At 37.1% G+C, this 26,360-nt stretch overlaps 1 protein-coding gene across 7 annotated transcripts in view; it reads left to right on the top strand.

Moving 5' to 3' along the window:
* The window catches only part of CDK19 (cyclin dependent kinase 19), a 162,604-nt gene that overhangs the window by 110,772 nt on the left and 25,472 nt on the right, over nt 1-26,360 (top strand). For 6 of the 7 annotated variants that reach the window (XM_008521292.2, XM_008521293.2, XM_070556825.1 and 3 more), the window contains 2 exons: nt 5,009-5,119; nt 6,608-6,748. In XM_008521292.2, coding sequence (XP_008519514.1) covers nt 5,009-5,119; nt 6,608-6,748 — 252 coding nt within the window. Of the gene's footprint in view, nt 1-3,608; nt 3,838-5,008; nt 5,120-6,607; nt 6,749-26,360 lie in introns of those variants that run through there. The other variant, XM_008521294.2, reaches the window with a different exon arrangement.

Below are 26,360 nucleotides of genomic sequence, written 5' to 3'. Positions count from 1 at the left end.
CTCCAGGAGATCCACCTACTCTGTAGATTTTATGACCCCTGCTTGTGCATGTACCTCCCAGCTGCAATAAGATGATAATTTCGTTCTTTTGAGTTCCTTAGGAACGTGATGACCCCTGAACAGAGTCTATGCTGATAGCCATCATCAATGAAAACAGAAAGGTCTGGTGTGGCGACCCCCAGTCTGTAACAACAGAGGGTCAACGTTCCTAACCACCCCCATAACCCACTGGCCTATGTAACTGCTTCAAGATTCTGTGGCCCCTTAAGAAGGTTCTTTCCAACATTAGTCCACCATCTTCCCCTTTGCTAGCAAGCTGTAATAAAATGCCCTTTCTGTGCCACCATCTTGCCTCTTGACGATTGGCTTTTGTCTCGTGGTGAGCAGATTGTGCCTTTGTGTGGTAACACCTCTGGCAACCACCAATCTCTTCTCTGTCTATGAGCTTGCTTTTTTGTTGCAGTTTTTGTTTTTTTTTTTAATTCCACATATAAGTTAGATCATGTGGTATTTGTCCTTCTCTGACTCATTTCACTTAGCATAAGGCCCTCAGGGTCCATCCATGTTGTTGCAAATGGCAAAGTTTCATTCTTTTTTATGGCCGAATAGTATTCCATTGTGTATATACCCATACTACATCTCCTTTATCCATTCATCTATCTATGGATGCTTAGGTTGTTTCCATATCATGGCTACTGTAAATAATGCTGCAATGAACATGGAGGTGTATATATCTTTTCAAGTTAGTGTTTTCATTTTCTTTGGAGAAATACCCAGAAGTGGAATTGCTGGATCATATGGGACTTCTATTTTTAATTTTTTGAGGAACTTCTGTACTATTTTCCATAGTGGCTGTACCAATTTATATTCCCACCAACAGTGCACAAGGGTTCACTTTTCCTCCACATCCTTGCCAGCATGTTTTATGTCTTTTTCCTAATAGCCAGTCTAACAGGTGTGAGGTGATATCTCACTGTTGTTTTGATTTGCGTTTCCCTGATGATTAGTGATGTTGAGCATCTTTTCATGTACCTGTTGGCCATCTGTATATCTTCTTTGGAAAATGCCTATTCAGATTGCCCATTTTTTAATTAGATTGTTTTTTTGCTACTGAGTTGTATGAGTTCTTTATGTATTTGGTATCTTAACCCCTTGTCAGATATATGATTTGAAAATATTTTATCCTATTCAGTAGGTTGCCTTTTCATTTTGTTGATGATTTCCTTTCCTGTGCAGAAGCTTTTTAGTTTGATATATCCTACTTGTTTATTTTTGCTTTTGTTACCTGTAGTACCTTTTATATCAGCTGGCTTCTACAACAACCCACTGCACCCAGCACGTTGCCAGTGATATTAAAGAACCTCGCTAGTTACACTTCTGCATGACTTACAAGGCTCGTCATTATTTGGCCTTTGTCTTATCTCTTGCTTTACTTCCTCAGATCTATCCCTAGTGATGGAGATGATCAGTTTTGTATTTTGAAATTTTTGAAATTTCTGGCTGTAGAGTGAAAGATGAATTAGAAGAACAAAATTAGAACAAAATAAACATTGATAACATTAGTCTGCTATTTCTTTGCCTCAGTCTGCCTTCAAATTAGTATTTAGTGACTTATAGACACCTGTAGGGTATAAAAGGTAAAACAGGTATGAAGAAATGGAAAGTGTATATTGCTGTACTAGAAAATGCAAATTTGAGAATTAGGGAAAAATTTCTAGTAAATGCATGCAGTTGTAAACTTTACACTCTTCCCTCCTGTATGTCATATTAATAGGTAACCTATCTGGTGGTTCCTCAAAATATTAAATATAGAATTACCATGAGATCCAGCAATTCCCCTTCTGGGTGTATGGAAGAATTGAAAGCAAGGACTCAAGCAGATGCTTGTGCGTTAGTGTTCAAGGCAGCGTTGTTCCTAATAGCCAAAAGGGGGAATCAACCCAGATGTCCACGGGATGATGGGAGGGATGAATGGATAAGCAAATGTGGTATGTATGTACAATGGAATAGTGTTTAGCCTTAAAAAGGAAGGGAATTCTGACACACGCTGCAACATGGATGAACCTTAAAGACGTATTAAGTGACAGAAACCAGACACAAAAGGACAAATACTATCTGATTCCACTTATATCAAGTACCCGGAATAGTTAAATTTGTCGAGACAGAAAGTAGAATAGTGGTTACCAGGGCCTGGGAATGGGGAGATGTTGTTTAATGGCACAGAATTTCAGTGTGAGATGATGAAAAAGTTCTGGAGAAAGGGTAGTGGTGATTCTTGCACGACAGTGCAAATGTACTTAATGCCACTGAACTGTACACTTAAAATGGCAAATTTTATGTTATGTGTATTTTATCACAATACAAAAAGATGACCTAGAAATACCATGCTGCTCTAAGAAAGAATAAGAAAGATTTCTGTATACTAATATTATACTGATATTGAGAGATTCCCAAGATAGATTAAGTAAAAAAAAAAAATAATAAAAAGGGTAAAATGCTATCTTTTGTGTAAATAAGGTCAGGTAAAAATATATATTCATGTTTGCTTGTATTTGCATAAAGAAACCCTGGAAGGCTTAATGAACAGCTAATAAAAGTTGTTACCTCTAGGAGGCAAGATGGGCTGGGGTCCCTGGGGGCAGGAGTGGTAGGTAATGAGACATCTCAGTGTATTTCTTTTTATGTACTTTTGATTTTTGAGCCAGGTAAACGTGTTACCTGTTCAAAATAGTGTTTAATAGTGGGACTTCAAGTGGATTCGTTGTAGAAGGATCGATAATTTGTGGTCACAGAAAACACAATTTTTTAGAGGTATTGATTAAACATTGCTACATGTGACATCCCCTCTCCTAGACAAGTGGAGTCAAGAAGTCAGGAGTGTGTGCTAATATTTGGTGTTTCAAGAGCCTGGTTTAGATGCAGAAGTGAGTTTTACCTTCCCTTCCTCTGCTAGCAGCAAAGAGAACATATTTTGCGTATTCTGCACCTAAGTTCATCAATACCAAGGAGTCAGAGAGAGAGAGAGAGAGAGAGAGACAAGTCATTGCGCCCGGAGTGAAGTTCATCAATACCAAGGAGTCAGAGAGAGAGAGAGAGAGAGACAAGTCATTGCGCCCGGAGTGAGGACTTTTACCAGGGCCCAAGTGCTTGAAGGTTGACCATGGCAGGTGGTGTCATTAAACACATTACTCCACCAAGTTTGGGAGCATAAAGCATTCAAAAGCAGGAAACTGTCTGGATATAGCTCTGCATCCCTCCAAAATGCCACCTTCTCTGATTCCATCATTAACTGGGAGCATATTATATCTAACATTTGTATCTGAAACAAGCAGCAGGGTTGCCTAACTTTTCTTAGGCAGCAGGAACAGAGATAGCAGCTGATAGCTGAGCACCCATCTAATTGCTCCCCACTCCCTCTCCCTGCCAAGGGATAGGACTATATTATGTCTTCCCTCTTTTCCCACCTAGATCCAACAGGAAATACAGACAGAATCGTGAGGCAGCCTCTGAAAAGTGGAGGGTGGGCTAGGAGAAGCCCAGCCCATCCTAGCACTTGCCTCTTAGCTGTGTTCCAGGGCATATGGGTTGGAGGGACAGCCTGGGGAGTCATATCCAGGAATTGTGCCCAAATTACAGCTGGTAGAGCACTTCCCAGTAAGGCTGTCAAGGTATGGGTAACGATAAAGACTGAGGTACAGAGCCAAAATGACAGAACTGAGGAACTAGGAAATCTATCATTGAAAGTACTAAAGAAGTAGGCACCTGGGAAGTAGTCTCAAGAAGTTCCAGAGGTGGAGTTCAGATGATTTTTACATGATTCCAGCCCAGGCACTCAAGGTATGCTTTACTCATTTAAAGTTGTTAGAATGGGTAAGCAACATATTTTTCTCTGCCTCATTGATCTATTTATATGTGTTTTCCCCACACATTGTGGGAATTGGAGACAAGTGGACAGCCGTAGTGGACATAGCATGGGCTTTGGAATCAGGCCAATCTATTTAAACGTCTTCTCTTTCTAGGTGTGTGACTTTGGTCAAGTTATTTTTATTATACTGAACCTCAGGTTCTGTGTGCATCATAGGGTTGCTACAAGGACTAAATGAGAGAAGAACATTTATATATAATCATCTTGCACATAGAAAGCAATCAATAAAAGTTTTGTTCCGTCTCCCTTTTTGTTTCTTCCACAGAGCTTTACATTTAAAGGTATTCAAAATATTTATCAAATTGAGTCTGTTTCTCTCTGCCTATTAAATCTGAACCCTGGTGAAGGGCTGCCTGAGGCAGGCATATTTATGAGGCTTTCACCTTGAGCAGCTAATGTTATTGTTGCTAAATATTGTATTAAGTAACTGCCTGTTATGTGCCCTCACACCCACTGATAACAACTGGTGTGGAGAAGGGGTCCTTAAATAGAGAACAGGAACAGGCCTCCACGAAGCAGAAGGTTCTCAGGCTGGACTTTGATAATAAGACAGCAAGATAAACCAGATCAGCAAGGGAGAACTTAGCTGAAAGAAGTTAGGATCATTCCCTCATGCTCACTGCTCTTCTAAAGAACCTCGAGCGGATGCTCTAGGCATAGCTAATTGTGGGGATTGTTAATTGTCCTTCCTTCTTTTGCCAAATACTTATTGAGCATATACTGTGCTATGGTGGATAGAAACAGTATTAATACATGATTCTTGCCTCCCAAGAAGGTTTTCCTTTAGTAAAAAATTTATGCACATACCAAAATTTAATTCTTTAGTGATATGATGTTACTTTTGTTTATCCTTTTACATTTTACCATTTAAAATGATCTCATTTTAGAAACATACATCATATACATAGAAAAAGGATTTCAAAGATACACACCAAGATATTAACAGAGTGGTATTTTTTTCCTTTCATTTTGTTTATCCGAATTGTCTAAATTTTCAAAACTGTCACTTTGAAGTTATAGGAGATTCATCATTCCCCCTCCTAGCTCACAGAATAGTGACCTGTCTCTTCCTCTTGCATTCAGCTTTTGCGAGAACTGAAGCACCCTAATGTGATCGCACTGCAGAAGGTGTTCCTTTCTCACAGTGACAGGAAGGTGTGGCTGCTGTTTGATTATGCAGAACATGATTTGTGGGTAAGTCTGAACTCTATTTTTAATATTATTTTATATAGATATGCATAAATAAATGCATGCACTGCATATTGCTAATGCATAGAAAGGAAAACTTGCTCTGTTGACCATAGTTCAAAATAAATATAATGTAAATGTTGATTTAAAAGAATCTGACCAGTAAAGATTAACATCTTATTTTACTGAGAAGATAGTATTTGTAATATTCAGAAATTTCACTTCAGAAAATGTTAATGAGTGGGAGATTATAATTCTATGCAAGTAATTAATGGCAGTGTACTGATGTGTAGTGAAAATTTCTTTTGTGGTACACACAGTAGTTCAAATTTAATCAGTTATGTACTCATGAATAGTTTCTCTAAGTTAAGGTCAATCTCTTGCAGCATTTTGCCATTTAAAACCAACTTCACCAAATGGAAGTATATGTTTGGTTTTGCAAATATTAAGGATGTTTTATCAATATATAAAAGAAGCCAAAAATTCTGATTTCAGGCTTTTAAAATTAGGAATCAGGGCTTTAAACATATTATCCGAGGAGATGCAAAAAAGTGAAAAAATTCAAACTTGGCGGTAAGTTCGAATTTTGGATAATTAAATTTTGGTTCAATGCAGTGTGGTTTGTCATCTATATAAATTACAAATCTATTTAGGAATAACTTTAACAGACTCCTAGGCCTTGAAGGAACTTTCAGAGTTTATGCTATTACAGCAGATATTGACAAGAACCTCCAGTGTGTTTCTCCATCTTTTTCATGGATATTCAGTACCCATTTTGACGTGTTTAGGAAAGGGGTGGGTTGGAGATGGATGTAGAGGTGGGGATGTGGGGCGCAGGTAGCGTTTCTTCCCTTTTATTACAAGGTTTTAATAACCCACAATATAACATGTGGACATAAAAATTTGAATATGGTGATGTAGTTGTATTTATTTCAATGGGATCGAATGCTCCATTTTCTCTCCTTCCTCCTTTCTAGTGATTTCCTATTTAATATTTACTACTAGGAATTCATCCTAATTTTATTCTGTGCCAAAAGAAGGCGAAACTTCTCAATAATTCAAATATAAACATAGTCAGTGATGTTACCTAAATGTGTTAAGTGCTAACTTTTTATAGAATAGTAAAAATTTACAGTTTTTTCTCCGTTTTTAAAAAGCTTTCATTCTGTCAGTAGAGAATACAACTAGTACTATTTTTAGGCAGGCTTTTAAATATCAACCCTTTCTACCTTTTGGTCCTATTTAATGAAAATCTTAATGGTTTCAGTAAATCTAGTCATTAATACCCACATTTACACTGTCCTATTCACCCCTAATATAGATTCCCTTTTGGTTGACCTTATTATTCAAATTATTTTTCTTTGTGACATTATTGCCCTTTAGTAAGTAATTTTAAAATGTAGAGAATTTATTGCAGCCTTGATTGTGTTTTATTGATAAAGATATTAGCAAAGACTATATATTATAGTATGTTTTATTTTTTTTAATTTTTAGCATATTATTAAGTTTCACCGTGCATCAAAAGCAAATAAAAAGCCCATGCAGCTGCCAAGATCTATGGTTAAATCATTACTTTACCAGATTCTTGATGGTATCCATTACCTCCATGCAAATTGGGTGCTTCACAGAGATCTGGTAAGTGTGTTTCTTTTAAAGTGATCAATATGTTTTTCCCCCTCTCTTAAAAAACATCTTTTCTTCTCTGTACAATTATGATAAACATTACTTATAGAAATTTTGAAAATACATGTAAGCAAAAAAAGAAAGAAAGAAAAATCACCCATAAGCCTGTGATCAAAAGATTATCATTATTAACATTTGGTATATGTTCTTCCCTTATATTTATGGATAGCTATAAAATGTGAGTGTGATTTTCAGCAAATGATTGGTATAATCTTAGTGGGATAGTCATGTGAAAAGTGTCTTTCGATCCATTTTGTTTTTCATATTATTGCTCATCATTAGTAAAAACATTGATAATTAACGACTGAGTTCTCATTGTTTGTTTTCCTTAAGAGTAAGCTGAAAGAATGACACTGCATCCAATAAATAGAATGTTGTCATCAGTATTAATGATAAATAAATGAATAGATCTAACAGGTGGAATATACTAATTAGGCAAATTAACCACAATTCAAATGTTTGATTTCACTTTTTTATTCAGTGCACATATAACAGACATTTCTTAATGTCAAATTATGTGCTATTCATCTTCACATTATTGTCATTTTAGTTCATGTTGATGAGATTTTTTCTTTGTTCTTGAGAAGATAATTGCATAGCTGTAATACACATGAGTTTATAACTGGTAGTTTTATTTTGCTCCCTGCAAAAGTGGTTTCATGATCATTTATGTCTTAGGCTTTTGGAGATTCTAGGCATATGGTGGGGATAAATCTAGGTCAACTCAGTTTTAATGATTGAGGAGAAGTATTTATTACAAAAAGGAATGAATACACAAGGAGAGCTAGTTAGTATCCCTTGCTACCTTGTCAGGCCTGGTCATCTGACTTGACCATCTCTTGCTGTGGCATTGAAGTTAAACTGGGGCTAAATGACTATGCCCACAAAGAGGGATTTACCGTATCAGCAGAAGCATTTCGCCTCATGATTTTAAACTGTAAGGTTCTCAAAGATGTCCACCTACCCACTTTACTATTAATCATAAATCAGCACGTTTTTAAATGACTCTTGGGTACATGAGGTTGTTCTAGATCAAAACCTCCTTCATACATGCTTTCAGATTCTGATTTGCTATATACTTAATGTAACCTATGTGAGTTATATTTTTGAGGTCAGATCATGTTTGAATCATTGATCAGAATCTTTTGTTGAAGGTTAATTTAAACTCCTGTCGTTTTTCACAGAATTGTATATTTTGTTCTAAATCGCATTGATTAATGCATTATATTTGTGATGTCATCATCTGAATGTCCACAGGTATTAAAACTCAGTACGACCAGGACTCAGTTTTTTCCTATCCAAACTTATTGCTGCTGCTTTAGTGTCCTCTATTTTGGCTATGGCCCTACCCTCTTCCTGGCCTAGAAATTTCTTTTACCCCTTGCAGACCCTTGTACTCCACATCCAGAGCTTGCCTTGTCCTGTCAATTTCACCTCTAAAATATCTCTTCCATTCATCTACTTCCATCCCTACTGCCTCATTCCTAGTTCTGGCCTTTATTATCTCTTTCTTATAGTACGAAACTTGCCTCTTGTCTTCTCATCAACAATCTCTTTCCCTTCCAGTCCACTTTAGACCTTCTGAATAATTACTCAGCTCCTGCTTAAGAACTTTGAGATAGTTCTTCATGTTTCAGACTAAAAGCTCTTGTTCTTTATTTGGCTTTCGAGGTCTTATGAGATATAGCTCCAACTGTCTTTAAAAATTTTCTTTATCCCCATAATCTTTCACTTACACTGTACTATTGAGCTAGTGATTATTTCCCGTATCCTCCTGAGATCTCCTGCCTCAATGGCCTTTATTTCTCCTGTCTTAAAACCCCTTACCCTGTCTGTACATATTCAAATACTACCTGTCTTTGAGGACCCACACAAAACCTTATCTTCATATCCATCCTTACTTGGAAATAATCTCTCCTCCTTATTGGTTGCTGCTGTACTTTGTCTTGACTTCTCTTGTGGAATTTATCTATGAGTGTTATAGTAATCTGACAGATATGTTAGGTCATCTTCTAGACCATAAATTTCTTGACAGAGCAGGGTCTGTGATTGGTTTTGCTACCCTACTACTCCACTACATCATAGGTACAGAGTAAACATTTCCTAAGTGAATGGATATCAGTAAGAATGTTGATTATTATGGCATGTTTTTGGGTCAAGTAAGATATATTATGTATTTCAACATACTGTCCCCAGTAAATGTTTATTATTTCCTTGTATGTGCAAAGTACGGAGGGATGGGGACAGTACAAATATGACTGCATCAAAGGCCTCTTCTCCGGTGTTTAGTCTGAGAGAAGAAATATGATATACACAAATAGTTATCCTGTAAGGTAGATGAGAGAGAATGTGATCATGGCCCTGTGAGAGTTGTAGACTAAATGCCATTCAAGGTAAGAAGAGGTTCTGAATGGGAGGATAAGGGAAAGCTTTAGAGAGGTGCCATTTTAGCAGGCCTTTGAAGGATGAGCAGAATTTAAATGGAAATTTGAGAGGTGAGGGTAACCTAAGGGAGTGCAGGATGTAAAACTCTGAGGTGAGAAACAACTTGAATTATCCCAGAAAGTCTGTGTAGTTCTGTCCGGCTCAAATTTGCATAAGCTGAGTTAGGGTAGTGTGAGGCAAGACTAGAAAGGTAGGGGTTGGAGCCTGATTGAGGAAGGCCCTAAATATCAGGCTAGGGAGTTTGTTTTTAAATACTAAAAGCTTGTAAACAACAGAATGAAGGTTTTTTCCCCCCAAATGAAACTTTTTCCCCACTGAAGAAGCCACCTCTAATTATTAATACCTCATCCATAGCATGACCACAATGTTGAAAATGTGATTCTGACCTAGCATAGCACTTATCTTTTACCCCACATTCACCAAATGCCTCTACCCCTCATGTAAGTAACTCCAGTAAGATTTGAAACCTGAACCAATAGGAATCTAGTCTTGACAGCCTACTCAGTTCTTTTCACTGATCGTAAGTCCTAATACCTGGACCATATTGTCATGATTTTGCCAAAGTATTTTCAGGAGTAGAAGATTTAAACTGTATGTTTATGTTGTAGATATATTCTATAGTAGATACCGAAATATACAATATATCAAATATACGTATGTTGTTAAAAGGAGCATGATGGGGACATATAAAAATTATTTTTGTGTGAGCTTAAGAGTAGAGTTGCAGCTTTAGTCAATGAGTAGTTGGGTTTTTTTAGTGCTTTGTTTTCTATTGCTCTAGAGATCTGGCTTTATACTATTTGTTAGTCTCAACTGTCTCGGAGGACATACCATATCTAAATTTTCATTTTATGTGAGAAACCTGGAAAATGCATATAATTAAAGGTGTTAGAATAAATATAAATTTGCAATGTAATAGTATATCTCCCAAAATTTAAAAAGTAAATAAAAACCAGTGTGTTGGACTTCACACACAGAAGTACTATGTCATCAAAGAGGTTGCTGTTTTTCATTGTGATTGATTTCGTATCTGGAACAGTATTTAAATTATGTTATTTGGATCCTAGAATTTAATACAGAAATAGAGAATTGAAATAAAGTCACCAAAAAGATTACTTATATTGAGGAATTGCTTTAAAAGGAAAGGAGAAAAGGAGCTAAATATATTCATCTTGGCTGAGAGACAGTGAAGTAGAGACATAAGTCTATAAATATTTGGAACTTGTAAACACCAAGGGAGAAAAGATGTATTTTAATTTTATAGCAGGATATAGCTAAGAGTAAAAAGATGAAATACAGGATGACTCATTTTTATGGAATTGCTATTCTGGTGGGTTGGAAGAATGCCAAGATATAGTTTATCCGTTTTTCAAAATTATGAGCTTCTTGAGAGCAAGGATCATCTCTCACTAATTTTTGTATTCCTAGTGTTGGCATATTGTTTGTGCTCACAAGTTACTTAAATTGAATTTCAGTAAAGCATCTGGCAATTGCACATTATTCTTTAGCAAAGGTAGAGAAATGCTGCCTAAATGGTAGTATTTTTAAGTAGATTTATGCCTCCTTAGTTACAGAATATTGCTACTGGATCAGTGGCGTAAACTGAACTGGAAGTTAAACTCTTTTTCACCTTCATATCTCAGTACATAGCACATGATAAATGCTAGGTCTTTACTGAATGAAGGATTTGAATGAATGTTCCAGGACCCTGAGCCTAGCTCTGTCTTTGAAAAATATTTGTGGAGATCCCAACCCAAAACTCTAACTTGAGTTTTGAATAGTAATTATTTTGTTCACAATAGTGGGTGAATTTGTAGTCTTTTGAAGTCCACAGGCACAGATTACTACACAGTCTGCAAACACAGTACGTGGAAATTTTGTGAGATCCAGCTGAGGGAGAAAGTAATTTTGTATCCAGTAATCTTTTGGGTTTGTTGTTAATTAACATCTACTAAACATTATTGGATTGTCAAAAAGTCACGTCTATCACAGACCTAAAGACTTGTTTATTCTATTAGGTGTCTATAATAATAATAATAAAAAGTTGCCGATACTTAGAGTCAAATATAATTCAGTTGATTAAAGAAAATGATCCAATAGATATTCTAGCTGCAGAGAAATGTATAATATTTGACTCTGGATACTTTTCACACCAGCTGACAGAGAACTATATAGTTTTAGTTTATTGATATTTTTCCTAGTTTTTCCCACACTTCCTAGTTCACTCATGTGGTTGTTGGCAGGATTCATTTCCTCACGAGCTGATGGGTAGAGGCCTTCCTTGGTTCCTTGCCACAGGGGTCTCTCATTGGAGCATCTCACAACATAGCAGTTTTCTTCACCAGTGTGAGCAAACAAGAGGGCAAGAGGGCGAGTGTTAGCACGATGGAAGTCACAGTCTTCTCTAGTTAATCATGGAAGTGACAGCTCATTACTTTTGCTGTGTTCTATTCATTAGAAGTCGCTAGGTGCAACCCACCTCAAGGGGAGAAGTTACACAGAAGTGTGTATACCAGGGTGGGGATAATTGGAAGCCAGGTCCAAAGCTGCCTATCACAGAGGCTAAGAAGCTTTTAAATGATATTTGGATCCTATTGTCCTTTTTACTTAGTATAAATATAATAAAGAAAATGCAAGAAGTCCCCTCCTTTCACATGTAATTTTTTCCATGTATAAAAGTTGCGTGGGTGGTAAGGGTTTGAGTAGGTCTGGTTCTGGAGAGAATAAAAAATATTATAATGTACCAATTATCCCTTCCCTTTTACAAACACTCTTCAATGACTTATTTCCAGAATTTGGTATATGTTCCTTACTTTTCTCCTCCTCTCTAGTCCCCTCTACTCCTTCTCCTCCCCACTATTGAACCACAGGTATCACCTGCTTAATTCTAGAGGGTGTGTTCAATCGGGATCCAGAGTTTTTCACTTTGGACATATTGAGTGATTCCATCTTTGTTACGCGTTCTGAGGCCTATGCTTATCACTAGTATTAGTACTTTTTAATTTCTATTTTTCACTCATTTGTGTAAAACAGGGCAAAAAAGCAAATAAAAATTTAAATATTGGCAAAAACATTGTTTTCCAAGGTTGGTCATATTGCTGAGTTGTAACAGCTAGCTGACAAGCAGTGAAAAGACACCATGCAGAAGCATGACATGTTACAGTCCTTTTGCTACAGAGAGCACGTGAAGACTCTTGAGGAGCATCACGTATGAAAGGCCAATGTATGAAAGTCAGAGATGGTCCTCTGTTTCTACTCAGCTGGAAAAAGAGTGCTATGCTGTTAATCTGTGTGAAAGTGTGATTAAAATAAGTGCTTGGTGGTTGGAGAATTGTCTAGACATCTCTATGTGCAGCCCAACTTCTCTTCATAACCTGTCTGACAAGGAGATACATCAAGTCTTTTATTTTGTCTACGCTGAACAGAGCCTGATAAGGCGAATGTGTTATACCTCAAAGGAACTAAGCCTTCAAATCTCAATGTAGCCGTCTTGCCAGCATTTTGCAAATATTTTAATATTGTTTTAGAGTTTTAGCCTTGCTGAGTTCTTAGGATACGGGAGCTTTGAGATCTTAGACTTAAAAGAAAATTTTTTTCTAAGATAGCTAGTCTTGATCTTTCTGTCTCAGTTTACTCATTTGTAAAATGAAGATAATGATAGGTACTATATATGGTTGTTGACCCTCTAGTCTTAGCTCCAGAGTTCCTGAATTCCTCCTAATTTCTCATCTGTAGGAGCTTCTGTACATTCTTTCTGGATCCCATCAGCACTCTAAAGACGCCCTTTCTTTTAACTGCTTTCTTCCCCAGAATTCCTTTAGCCTGGTACTGATCCCAGCCCCTTCTGCTATACAAAGTAGAGCCCTAATATAAATATGTGAAACATACCTCTCAGTGTTTAAAATAAAAAAAGTAGGCCATGTTTCATCCTGTTTGTATTTAAATATTACTGGGGCCGGCCTGGTGGTGCAGAGGTTAAGTGTGCACGTTCCGCTTCGGCGGCCTGGGGTTCACCGGTTCGGATCCCGGGTGCGGACATAGCACCGCTTGGCAAGCCATGCTGTGGCAGGCATCCCACATATAAAGCAGAGGAAGATGGGCACAGATGTTAGCTTAGGGCCAGTCTTCCTCAGCAAAAGAGGAGGCTTGGCAGCAGATGTTAGCTCAGGGCTAATCTTCCTCAAAAATGAATCAATGAATAAATATTGCTAATATTTTTTTGCCAAGTCTTCGCATTTAAAAATATAAAAGTTAAAAAAAACTTGCTTAAATGAGATCAAAATTAGTAAGTGCTTCAAATAACTTACTTTTCATTCTAACTTTCTCTTTATTTTTTCATTTGATTTATGCTAATCAAATGACTTTCTCTTTATTTTTTTCATTTGATTTATGAACATTCTACTTAAAGAGTTATGCCAGAAAGTAGCATTTATTTTAACATGACTTAATCATCCTAATCTCTTTCAAAATGCAGAGCTAACAATTAAAAAGTAAAATATGGCTTGGGTATCCTCTAAGGTGCAATTTTAGGTGATTTTGGACAATTACACATCTTGTCATGCTGTAGGAGCACATTAGGGTTTCTGTGGGTGACTTTGGTTCCTAATTAATAGTTCCTCAGAGCTGGATCCTTGATAGTTTGTGGCTCAGTTGTTCATGTCTGCAGTCTGGAGGCCGTTGATGGTGGTGATGTCCTCCATGCATGGGGACACCTGTCCTGCTGCCTCTCCACAGGCCTTGCGAGGATCAGATGAGGTAATGTTCCTTATAGTGCTCTGGATATTGTGACACACACCTTACAAATGTAAGGTATTGTTGGGGTGTTTTTTAGACATGGGCTGTGATTTTTTGACAGGACAGTTTTTCCATCATCTACATCCGTAACCCCATAACTGGAGCTTTCCACAGAGTCCCACTCATAAGTCAGTTTGAGTTAGAGCATAATGCTTCACCATCTATTCTATAGGCAGGTGATAACACACTAAGAGTCCCGCTTCCAAGAGAGCCAGCTTCAGAGGGATGTGGTTGACTCACAGTGGCCCATGAGGCCTCTCAAGGTTTGGCTCAGGGATGGGGCTGCTGTGATGATCCCTGACTTTAGCATAAAGTTTCAGTAGCCTGTAGTGGCAAACACATAAATTTATAAGGCTACTTGTGCCAAACTAATTTCCAAGTCACTAATTGGGTATAGTCAAGTTATATTCCACACTGACAGCAAAGGCAGGAACTAATTAAGAACCAAAGGCTACAGACAGGAGCCCCAGTACTTTGAGGCCTGTGTTTAAAAACTGAAGAATCAATTGAGACATATTATTTTATTAAATTAATTTTATTGAGGTAGAATTTATGTACATATTGTATATATGCATGTATATATGTATAAGATGCACCCATTTTAATTACAAATTGCTGAGTTTGAACAAGTGTATATACCTGGGTAATCACCACCACAGGCATTGTATTTGACCAGCACTATAGCATGATTCAAGGTCCCTTAGTGAGGACGATGGTATCTTCATCAAGAGGGGGATCTTGTATGCAAGGACTGATAGTTCATTCACTGGGAGATTACATCTGATGGTCATTTTGTTTGGTCATATTAAGCACACATCTGGGTAGAAGCCTTGTAGAGGTGAGGGCCATAAATCAATTAAGTATTGTACGTGTTCCAAGTGTGCTTTTGTTCTCGTAACCCTGTCCTTGAGTGCATCTCTGAGAGACTTCGGTTCCAATCCTGAGTCCGTGGACAGTGAACTTGCTTACGGTTGTAGGTCTTTTGCCTCTGTTTCTTCATGACTAAAACGAGAGGGCTCTTAATTTCTTATGATAAGACTGAATTGTTTGATTTGAATGTGAATGTCACAAATGTAAATAGGAAACTACTTTCTACCAGTGTTGCTTCTCTGAGGATGGATTGTATTTGTTAATGAACAGAATAGAATCTGAATGTCTTTGTAGCGTTATCCTGGCACTGCTGTCAATGTAGAATATAGCTTGATTATATTCTCTTAGTGACCTTGGAGTGAGTTAGGTAATAGCCTTCTTGATACATGTGTTTGTCTTGCATTAAGCTTTTTATAATGACTGCTTTTTATCGGTTCTTGTTAGAGAAAAGAAAACCTTATCTCTGCCGTTCAGGCCTGTAACCACTCCTAAAAGGCAGAGACAAAGAAGTGCATTGTTAACTGTTGTGCAGTGCTGGGTTGGCAGAATTGTTTACTATGAATGCCAAGCTTTGGTTAACATGGATGCCTGTTACAGATACCTCTAGACCATTTTAAGGTAAAATGAAATGAGTCACAGCATTTAATATTGTAGACTGCTCCCGATTTACAGCTAGCCTGCAGCTAGTTGTAGATACATAATTTCAAACTGGGAAGGCATTTTTGCTTAGAAACAGCACTGCAAACAGTGGTTAGGTCCTCTAAATACGAAGGCCTGTTTAACCTGCAATATACCTAAAATATGACACTCATAGAACTCTGGAACCTGTCACTTTTAACTAGATTATTTGTTTATAACTGGATTTCTGTGGGGGAAGTACTGGTTTGCAGATGTAGAATATTTGCTTTACAAACATGTTTTGACCTCCTAATATGTACCAGACACTGTAGTGGGCACTGGGAGTACATGGATAAATAAAATATAACCCCTTCTTTCAACGAGTGCATGGTGGGGAAGATACACAAATGGATAATCATAAAACAAGAAGGTTTAAAAAAGAAATTATGAGGTACATTCGGGGATCAGCTATGCTTAAGGTACTGAGAGCGCAGAAGGAGAATACTTGTCCAGGTAGGATGCGGGCTTTCCTGGAGGACTCACACTAAGCTCAATCTAAAAGGACGAGGAGAAATTTCTAAGATGAAGCGGGGAAGTGCATGGGGAGAGTATTCCAGGCAGAGGATACAGCATGAATGAGGGCCTGGGGTTGGAAACTGCAAGCACTTGGTAAGACTAGGGCAAAGCCAGAAGTAGTGGAAGAAGAGGCAGAAGAGAAAGGTAGGGACCTGATATGGTGCATCTTAACTGTCATGTATGGAAGTGTGGATTTTTCCTGTGATCAGGTTTTAAGACAGACGCTCAGACAAGGATATAGGAACTGGTTTGAGGGTACAGGGACAGTTGCTTTATCAGGCGGTTGTAATCAGCTGGTGAGAAATGACAAAGGCCTGGACTAGGGCAGAGGTATTCAGGAGAAAAGGGGAGGTAGTAGATACATATTTGGGAAGTAAGATAATCAGATCTGAGGATTGATCAGATGTGAGGGATAAAGGACAGGGTGTTCAGACTTATGCTTTTGTTCAGTGAGTAACTGAGAAAGGAATATCAAAGAGGCAGTAAAAATTCAATTTGAGCAAGTTGAGTTTGAGATGATTGTGGAGACGGCCAGCACAGTGTTGACATATCTCTAAAATATGTAGAAGTTTGAAGACCTACAGGTATAGATTTGGGAATCATTAGTACATGGGTGATCGTTGAAACCCTGGAATAAAGTAAAATCAGAATTTTTGAGAACCTACCTTCAAAAGTGAGCTTGGCATATTTTGGGGTAGGTGCTTACTCTAGTTTCTTGCAACTTCTTTTAAAATTGAAAACTTGCCTATCAAAGGACCATGAATAATAACCGCTGGCAATTTTTGTTCATTCATTCAACAGGTATTTATTAAACACTATGTGCCTGGATGTCAGCAGACACATAAAATGGTGAAGGTATTTCCATGCCCTTTAGGAGATTGCAATCACAGTGATCAGATTCTCTGCATTTTTAAATCCTCTGATATCAATGAGGTTATTTTAAGGGGTAAACAGTTATGATGGACTGATGCTATTAGCAAATGACTGTCATATTTGCTAAGAAAAAAAGCATGCATCTTACTCTTAAATGGTTCTTTGCTGTATTTCTTACAACACAGAATTTTATTTGTTCAAGGTGAACAATGGAGAACAGTGTAAAGAAAGGAACATAAACCGAGGGTTTTCTCCTGGGAGTGTACTCCTGTATCAAATGTGAGGAGAGTTGTGCCACTACTATATTTAAGTAAAAGAATAGTTGTAGCCATTAGTATTAGGCCAGCACTGTTCATTGTTCAGAAACTAGTCTGACTGATACTCTGGTTTTGTTCTTGTTACTCAGGATTGTAGACAATTGTGTTTGTTTTTCTGTCTTCTTTATTGGGGCTGATAAGAGTCATCCTGTAGGTTTCATATTTTTGTTCCAAATGTCCTGGGGTGGCGAGTGCAAAGCAAATGTAGTAGGATAATTGTGTATCTTTAGGCTGTTCTATTTATGATGTGCCAATTAACTGAAATAAATTTAACCCTGTGGAAAAAAAATGTTTTCTATAAAAGGAAAAAGCAAATCTGGAGTACATGTAAAGCGTCATGAATGTAAATTCAAGAATTAACCAAATTCTGCTAAAATGTAGATATTTCAAGAATAGTTTCTGAGTAGTCATATTGTTTATCACATAATTTCCCTGACTTTTGCCTTTAAAATACAATTTAACTAAAATGGACCCTGCAGCCTTGATTTGTCTATCCGATTTTATTGCTGATAACTTTAATGTGAGGCATCCAACTCCTGCCATTTCTACTGTTTCTATGGTAACGAAAGTGTGCAAACCCAGCAGTATCACTTTCTTTCACAGCTGGCATTTTGTGTTCACAGTGAGAAGAGTAGTTTTAGTAGAGCATAGACTGTGTTAATTGGGATGTAACCAGGTCAGAACAATTTTGGTATCCTTTCTTCATTCTTTTGTATGTGTAGGTGTGGGTGCATGTGCATGAGCTGCAGGCTCCTTAATTTTTAAAAATGTACTTTCACTTAAATTAATCACTATTAAAGTTAGTCTTTTGAAAATTAAACATAATATCTGTGAGTACGACTCAATGTGGAATCTCGAGGATTAGGTGGAGTTCCAAGAATTGCTCCTAAACCTGTAGGCCCTTGAGAATTTCCATTAAGAAAAAAGAAATGATTGATGTGAAAATACTTTGAGAAGTTAAACGCATTTTAATGTCAATTATGTAATTTATTTTGTTGTTGTCATTTTTATTTTGAAACATCAAGTATCTTGTGACCTTAACACTTATTTACTTGTTCTGAAGGGGACAAGTAATCTCACTTAAGGGGTGCACATTTAAAAATGACTCCCTCTGCAATTCTAGATATTAACTTGACTCCGGGAGCCCTGCCCTGTAGATATTGCCCAAGCTCTGGGTTCCTTTCTCAGACTGTACAAAAGAGCTCATGTCACTGCCTCTGCCCTCATCTCAGACTCCACATGGAGACCCCACAATTAGAGCTTCCATAGGCTTAAAGTACGTTATATAAAAGATATTCTCTACTCACTTCATTACTAGCTAGACCCTCTTTTCTCTCTCTGTATGCTCATTGCATGTGGTGCTCTTTCTGTTTCCACGTAGCGTGACTGCAGGACCTTCTAACAAGAGCGAGCTAACAGTGATCGAAGACCAGCTTCCTGCTTTTCTTCTATTCAGCAGTTCATAATCTATTATCATTTCTTATATAAAGCAGTTTTTGCTCCTGTATCTCCCATATCTTGTGTTTTTATCTTACAACTTTGTTTTGAAAGGATTTAAGCGCAAAATTTAGAAGTTACAAATAATGTAGCAAATGATATGTGAGATGGTTTATTTGATAATTTTACAGTTTTAAAAATTGCTATATCTCAGAGATTCCATTCTCACTAAGGCCTTCAAAAGAATCCTCTAAATCTGCCTTTACCTTCTTTCTACTTGTTCAGGTTTCATTTACTGTATCTGACTTCTGTAAATGCACAGAAATTATTTTTTCTGAGTCACCAATGACCCTCTAATTGTCCAAAAGTTGCCTTTTCTTAGCTTTTGTTCTGTTGCGCCTGACGACCACCTCTTCCTTTTTAAACTCTCTTGGCTTCTAGAACCTGTGCTGTTTTCTTACCTTTGATGCTCCTTCATGGGTTCTTCTATTGGCCTTTTTCCTCTAACTGCCCTTTATTCCTCTCAGCATTATTGCTTTAATATATTTTTTAAAATGCCATATCTCTAATTATACCCAATACCAAAATATGCAAAATCAAACATTATGGAAATATATAATATAGTAGAAAATGACAGTCTCTACAAACCCTGCTATCAGAGATTGGGCAGAATACTAAAATCTGTGTGTGTGTGTGTGTGTGTGTGTGTGTGTATTATGCAACTTCTAAAAGTTATGGGTAAGACAGAAAGATAGCAAAATGATGCTAATTGTAGTTGTGTGAAAACTAAAGTCTTTACAAGTTCCTCCATCATTCTGTATGATCGACCCCCCAGCCCCAAGCTTTGCCTTACCTCTCCAGTAAACTTCTACACTGACTCTCCTCCTCTTGCATTGACTCCAGCCACATTGACCTCTTTGCTGTCTCCAGTTGGCTAGCCTGCTAGCTCACCAAGGTTTTTCTTAACTGCTCCAAACACCATGACCTTACCCTTCTGTAAATCTTGTGGCAGCCTCACCAACTCTCAGAACACAGGCCAGACAATGCTCAAGAACCTATCCAGTTCAGGTGCTCAGATGACTTGTGCCAAAAGCAGGACCATTGGAAACAGCAAGCAAGCCCCACCTTGGGTTCCTTCTCTTTAGAGTCATCAGTGCCATATCACACTGTCCTTCCTGACACTGACTGTTCTCTCTAGCGTGTCTCCAGTTCACCAGGCAAATTCCTGCCTCAGGCCTTTCAACTTGCTCTTCCCTTTGCCCAGACTGCTCTTCCCTTAGATTCCATCTGGCTTATTACTGCACCTTCTTTAGGTCTTATCCCAAATGTTACCTTCTCACGGAGACATTCCCTGAGTAACTTAAAATAATACTTAAATAATGTTGAAAATAACACCCCTTCAACCCACTCTCAACAGTGCCTATCCCCATTCCTTGCTTTATTTTTTGTCTTTATTATCTTCTTAATATATGGTATATACAAAAGAACATTTGGAACATTTGTGTACCCTACAAAGCATAACAATCGAGAACCTGTCACTTAACCCCATAATTGGAACGTTACCAAATGCTTGTTTCTATTTATGATTTTTCCCCCATCCTATCTTCCTGCCTCCTCCGAAGAGGTATCCTGATATTTTGAATCTATTATTAACTTCTTTTTAAAAATAGGTTTATCACATTTGTGTACATGCCTAAACAGTATATTCTTTGGCTTGGCTTGTTTTTAAGTTTTGTGAAAATGGCATCCTGCTGTATATAGTCTTCTAAAACTTGCTTCTTTTACTCAACATAATGCTGCCAAGATTTGAACATTTTTTTACCTTTATTTATAATTCAGTGATTTTCACTGCTGTTTTAAAATTCATTGTGTGACTGTACCACAATTAATTTCTCCATTTTCCTATTAGCTAGCAATTTGGGTTGTGTCCAGATTTTTTTTGTATTAAAAACTGTGCTGCTATGAATATTCTCTGGTGTATCTAAAAATGGAATTACTGAGTCAAAGGGTATGAAATTGTTCAATTTTGCAAGATGATGCCACATTGTTTTCCAAAGAAGTTACACCAATTTATTCTCCCACTAGCAATGTATTGGAATTCCCCCTGACCCACTTCCTATTCAACAGTTCTTAATTTTTAACCAGTCTACTAGGTGTAAAATGGTATATCACTGTGATTTTAATTTGCATTTCCCTCATTATTAGTGAGGCTGAACATCTTTTCTTATGCTTAGTGGTTAAACATGTTTCTTCTTTTGTTAAATGTGTGTTCAGACATTTTGCCTGTTTTTCTATTAGGTTGTTTTTCATGTTGATTTGTAGGAGTTCCTTATTCTGGATACTAAATCTTTGTTGCTTATGTATGTTGCAAATACTTCTGCTGGGTTGTACTTTTAAAATTTTATTTATCTTTGATGATTGAAAGTTATTTTAATAGCCAAATTTATCAGTCTTGTCTTTTATGATTATTTTCCATATCTTGTATAAGAAATTCTTCCCTACCTCAGGCTCAGAAAGATATTCTCCTATATTCCCCCCCCAAAGTTTTAAAGTTTTGCTTTCCACATTTAAGTCGTCTTTAATCTGCCTGAAACTGATGTGTGTATGGTGAGGTGAGGATTCATTTTATTTATTTTTTCCCCATTTGGATAACCTGTTGTGCCAACACCATTTATTGAATAGTTCCACCTTTCTCCACTGATCTGAAGTTTGTCTTCTTTCAGTATCATGGTTCCATCTGGGTTCTCCATTCTATCCCATTGACCAGTTTGTCTGTCCCTTTCTCAGTATCACACTGTCTTAATTACATAGCTTTAAAATAAATTTGATATCATGTTTTGAGCCAGGTTCCTCTTCTTATCCCCTACCCGTAACACTTCAGGAGTATCTTGGCGCTGTTCTTAGCTCTTCACTCTTCCAGATACATTTTAAAATCAGCTTTTCAAGTTCCGTGAAAAAAGCCATTAAGGAATTTTGATTGAAATTTACAGATAAGTATGGGGAAAATTTATGTCTTTACTATACTGAGTCTTCTTATCTATAAACATGGGTTCTTAATTTAGGACTTTTTAATGTCATTTAAGATAAAGTTTCAAGGTGTTCTGTATAAAAATCTTGTATATCCTTTGATATATGTTTATTCCTAGGCACCTTATAGTTTTTTTGTTGCTATAGAAATGTTGCCTTTGAAAAATTATATTTCCTAGTTGTTGTCGGTTTTTTTTTTCTTGGTATGTAGACATATAGTTCACTTTTTCATATTATTCAATTAGCCAGACATCCAACTAAACTATCTTTTACTATTGCTAATAATTTGTCTGTAAGTAGTTTGGGTTTTCTATGTAGATAATTATATCATCTACAAATAACAGTAGTTTTGTGTCTGCCTTTCTAATCCATATGGCTTTAATTATTGTTTTATAGCACTGAGCTTATAGTTGAGAAGTTGATTTGGAAGTTGTAATAGTGGGTATCTTTGCATTGTTCCTGATTTTAAAGGAAATGCTTCCAATGTTTCCTTCTTAGTTTTTGGTACATACACATTGTCAGGTTAAGGAAGTTTTTTCTAGTCTATTTTGCTGAGAGTTTTTTTTATCATGAATGAGTATTAAATTTTATCAACTGCTTTTTCAGCCTTTATCAAGATGATTATATCATCTTCTTTAATCTGTTAATAAGGTGATGGATTCATATAGATTTTCTTATGTTAAGCCACCGTGGCATTTTTGTTTCTGGATTTGGCTTAATAATGTTTTCTTTAGTATATTCTCATCTATCCTCATGAATGAGGTTGGCTTGAAATTTTTCTTTCTCATATTTTGTCTGGTTTTGCTGTCAAGGTTATTCTGGCCTTCTAGAACGTGTTGGGAGCATTCTTTCTTTTTCTAGTCTCTGAAAAAGAAAGATTGAAACAACCTGTCATTGAAGATTTGGAGAATTTGCCTCTATGATCATCTAGGCTTTGGTGTTTTCTCAGTAGGAAGATTTTTAGCTACAGTTTCAATTTATTAGCACTTCTTGGTTTTTTCAGGTTTTCTAATTCATTTTGAGTCAATTTGTAGATTACGTTTTGTTTTGCATACATTTTAAAATTAATAGATATAAAGTTCTTCATAGGGTTTTTAAATCTTTCTAACCTTCATAGATTCTGCTCTCACCTTTATCTTTTTGCTTCTACTTTCTTTTGGTTTATTCTGTTGAGCTTTTTTTTTTTTCAACTTCTTAACTTGGGCATATGATTATTTTCAGCCTTCCTTCCTTCCTAACATAAATATTTAAGGCTATAAATTTCCCTTATAAGTACTGCATTAGCTGCATCCTGCAGGTCTTGATAGATAGTACTTTCCTAATTTCATTTCTGAGTATTTTCAATTTCTTCATAGTTTCTCCTTTTACCTCTGAGTGATTTGGAAGTATTTTGTTTTCAATTTATACTTTTGTAGTTGACTTTTAACTTAATTGCATTGTGGTCAGAGAACATAGTCTGTTTGATAATAATACCTTGAAATTTCTAGAGACCTGCTAGTACAGAATCAATATTTATAAATGTTCCATGTGTGCTTGAGAAAAATGTGCATTCTCTAATTTTTGGATAAAAAGTTGTATATATGTCCACTAGGTCAATTTTGTTCATTGTGTCTTTGGTAGTCTTTATCTTACTAATCTTTTGTCTGCTTGACATATCACTAATTGAGAAAAGTGTATTATCATTGGTCTTTTCTCTCTGAAGTTATATCAATTTTTTTGCTCTATATGTGTTTCAAGCATGTAACAAGTTTAGGAGTGTTGCCTCTTTCTGGTGAGTTGAACCTTGCATTGTTATAAAGTGACCATCTCTACTCTCAATAATGCTTTTGTCCTAAAAGCTATTTTGTCTGACATTACTATAGTTGATCCAGCTTTCTTTTAGCAGTTTGCCTGATATATCTTTTTTATTTTGTAATTTATCCATCCATCTATTCTTTTTTTTAAAGATAGGCACCTGAGCTAACATCTGTTGCCAATCCTTTTTTTTTTTCTCCTTCTTCTCCCTGAATCCCCCCAGTACCTAGTTGTATATTCTACCTGTAGGTTCTTCTGGCTCTGCTGTGTGAGATGCCACCTCAGCATGCCTGATGAGCAGTGCTAGGTCTATGCCCAGGATCCGAACCAGCGAAACCCTGGGCCACCAAAGTGGAGCATGTGAACTTAACCACTTGGCCATGGGGCTGGCCCCCTGATATATCTTTTAATAGCCTTTCAACTTTTATGGTCCTTCTATTTAGGTGGATCTCTTGTAAAGAGTGTATGAGTGGATTTTGTTTTTAATCTCATATGGAAATAATATGCTTTTAGCAGGAAAATATATTTAGTCCTTAGACATAAGTTAGGAAGTTTTTCCTCCAGAGAAAGTTTCCTTTTGCTTCTACTGGTAGCTCTAGGTTTACTGTAGTCCCTTTGAGAGTCTTGGCTCATTGTAGGGTAGCAGGCTCAGCTTCTTTACCTGGCTGGTGGCCCAAGGTTCAATGTTCCCACTGAAGTGTGTTACTGGCATCTGCCCTCAGGCTCATCCTGCCTTTCCTTCATTCTCCAGTCACAAGGATAGGTTATTTGGGGTGGGGCTGGAGGTTGTTGTAGATATCCCCAATCTCTTGTGAGATGAGGGACCCTTCAAGGAATGCGGCTGTTATTCTGTAATGGCAGGGTCCCTCAGAGCACCTAGTCAGCCATAATACCAGATGTGGAAATCTCTTATATTCTTCTTATTTTATTTTTTTCCACAGTACTCATCAATATCTGACGTACTGTATATTTGTTTATTTATTGCCTTTCTCTTTCCACTAAAATGTAAGCTCCATGAGGGCAAGGATTTTTCATGGTTTTGTTTACTGCTGTATCTCTAGCATGTAAATCACTACCTAATACTTAATATGTGCTCACTCAATGACTATGGAGGGTGGAGAGGGTAGTGTAAAAGAGTGATGCCAAGTCTTGAGCTTTTACCTTGAAATACTCTTATATGTCCCTCCATGACCACTGTCGTGAGTAGAGTGCCTTTACTTTTCTCTAGACTATTGTAGCCCACTTCCAACTGGTCTCTCTGTCTCTACCTTTTGGTCCATCCATCCTTTCCAATTCTTCCTTCACATTGCTACCAGAGTTTTTTTTTCCCTAACTATACATCTGATTATCTCACTATCTTGTCTCGGCTTAGCCTGTAGAATCAATTCTAGTTTCTTAAATGTGGCATTTTATTTCCAACATAGTTTCCAGTCTTATTTCTGCACTGAGTGTTCTATGCTCTAGTCATATCAGAATACTTACAGGCTCTCCCATTATGCCATGTCTGTGTTTTAACATGACAATGCCCTTATTTATAGGGTTTTCTGACCCTGAAAAGTCATTCTTTTGTTTATGCTTATCAAAATCATAGTCATCCTTAAATTCATCCAAAGTCATCTCCTTCCTAAAGACTATCCTTATACTTTCCAAGAAGAATCATTTATTTCTGGCATTTTATTTTGCTGTTTTGGTACTTTTTGTAATCTGCCTTCTATTCTAAAAAGCTGTCTGTCTGTCTTTCCCTCCTAGATTTTAAGTTCCTTAAGTCAAGGGCTTCGTGTCTTATTTCTCTTTGTTTCCTAGAAGTCTGCAGTATAATGTTTTATACATAATGGATCTTTGATAAATAGTTGTCAAACTTGAATTTTGAAGGTTTGGTTTTTGTCCGATGCTATTTTTCTCTTTCTGATGGTAAACTAATCTTGTCTCCTGTCTTCAATTATCACACTCCAGTGATAATAACTTCCAAATCCAAATTTTCCTATTGCTATTCCCCTGGCCAGTATGATTTAGGCATCTCACATTACTCAAACTCACTATGTCATCTCCTCTTTGTGGTTCTGCCTCCCAAACCAGTACCTCTCATAACTTTTCCATATAAAAGGCACCATCATTCTTCCAGTCACAGAAACTCAAAACTTAGATGAAATCTTTATCAACCTTTGTCTTAATCTTCTGACTTCAACTAGTCACAAAGTGCTGTTAATTTCTCCTTTAAAACATTACTCAACTCCATGCCTGCCTCTCCGTTTCAGCTGAGAAGACCTTGGACAAAGCCCTTATCACTTCCCCCTCTCCTGTAATCTCACTACCTGGAGTATAAAGGTCAGATGACTTCACCTGGCATCTAAGACTGTCCAGAGTCTGCGTTCATTCTACTACCCCCAACATGAGTCCTCTGGTTTCTGTCAAGTCAGACTCCTTATTGTCTCCTAAGCTTACCTCTTTCGTAGCCTTTTCCACCTCCTGCAGTGTGCTTGCCTTTCTACTCTGCCATGCTAGTTCCTGTCCATTTTTCAGGATTGGGATAATGGACACCGCCCCTGCCCCCATCTCCAATGAACATTTCCCTTAACAATGGAAACCCTAATCACTTCCTCCTTTGAACTATTTTTTTAGTGCTTATTGTTTTCATTGAAACTTAAAAAAGAGTCACTAAATTGGAAGGGAATCCTTTTCTTCTTTCTTTCTTTTTTCTTTCTTCTCCCAAAGCCCCGCAGTACATAGTTAGTTGTATATTTTAGTTGTGGGTCCTTCTAGTTGTGGCATGTAGGACGCACCCCAGCATGGCTCAATGAGCAGTGCCAGGTCCA

Source organism: Equus przewalskii, chromosome 9 (genome assembly GCF_037783145.1).
Source record: "Equus przewalskii isolate Varuska chromosome 9, EquPr2, whole genome shotgun sequence".
Taxonomy (NCBI): Eukaryota; Metazoa; Chordata; class Mammalia; order Perissodactyla; family Equidae; genus Equus; species Equus przewalskii.
This window is presented reverse-complemented; position numbering and strand designations above follow the sequence as displayed.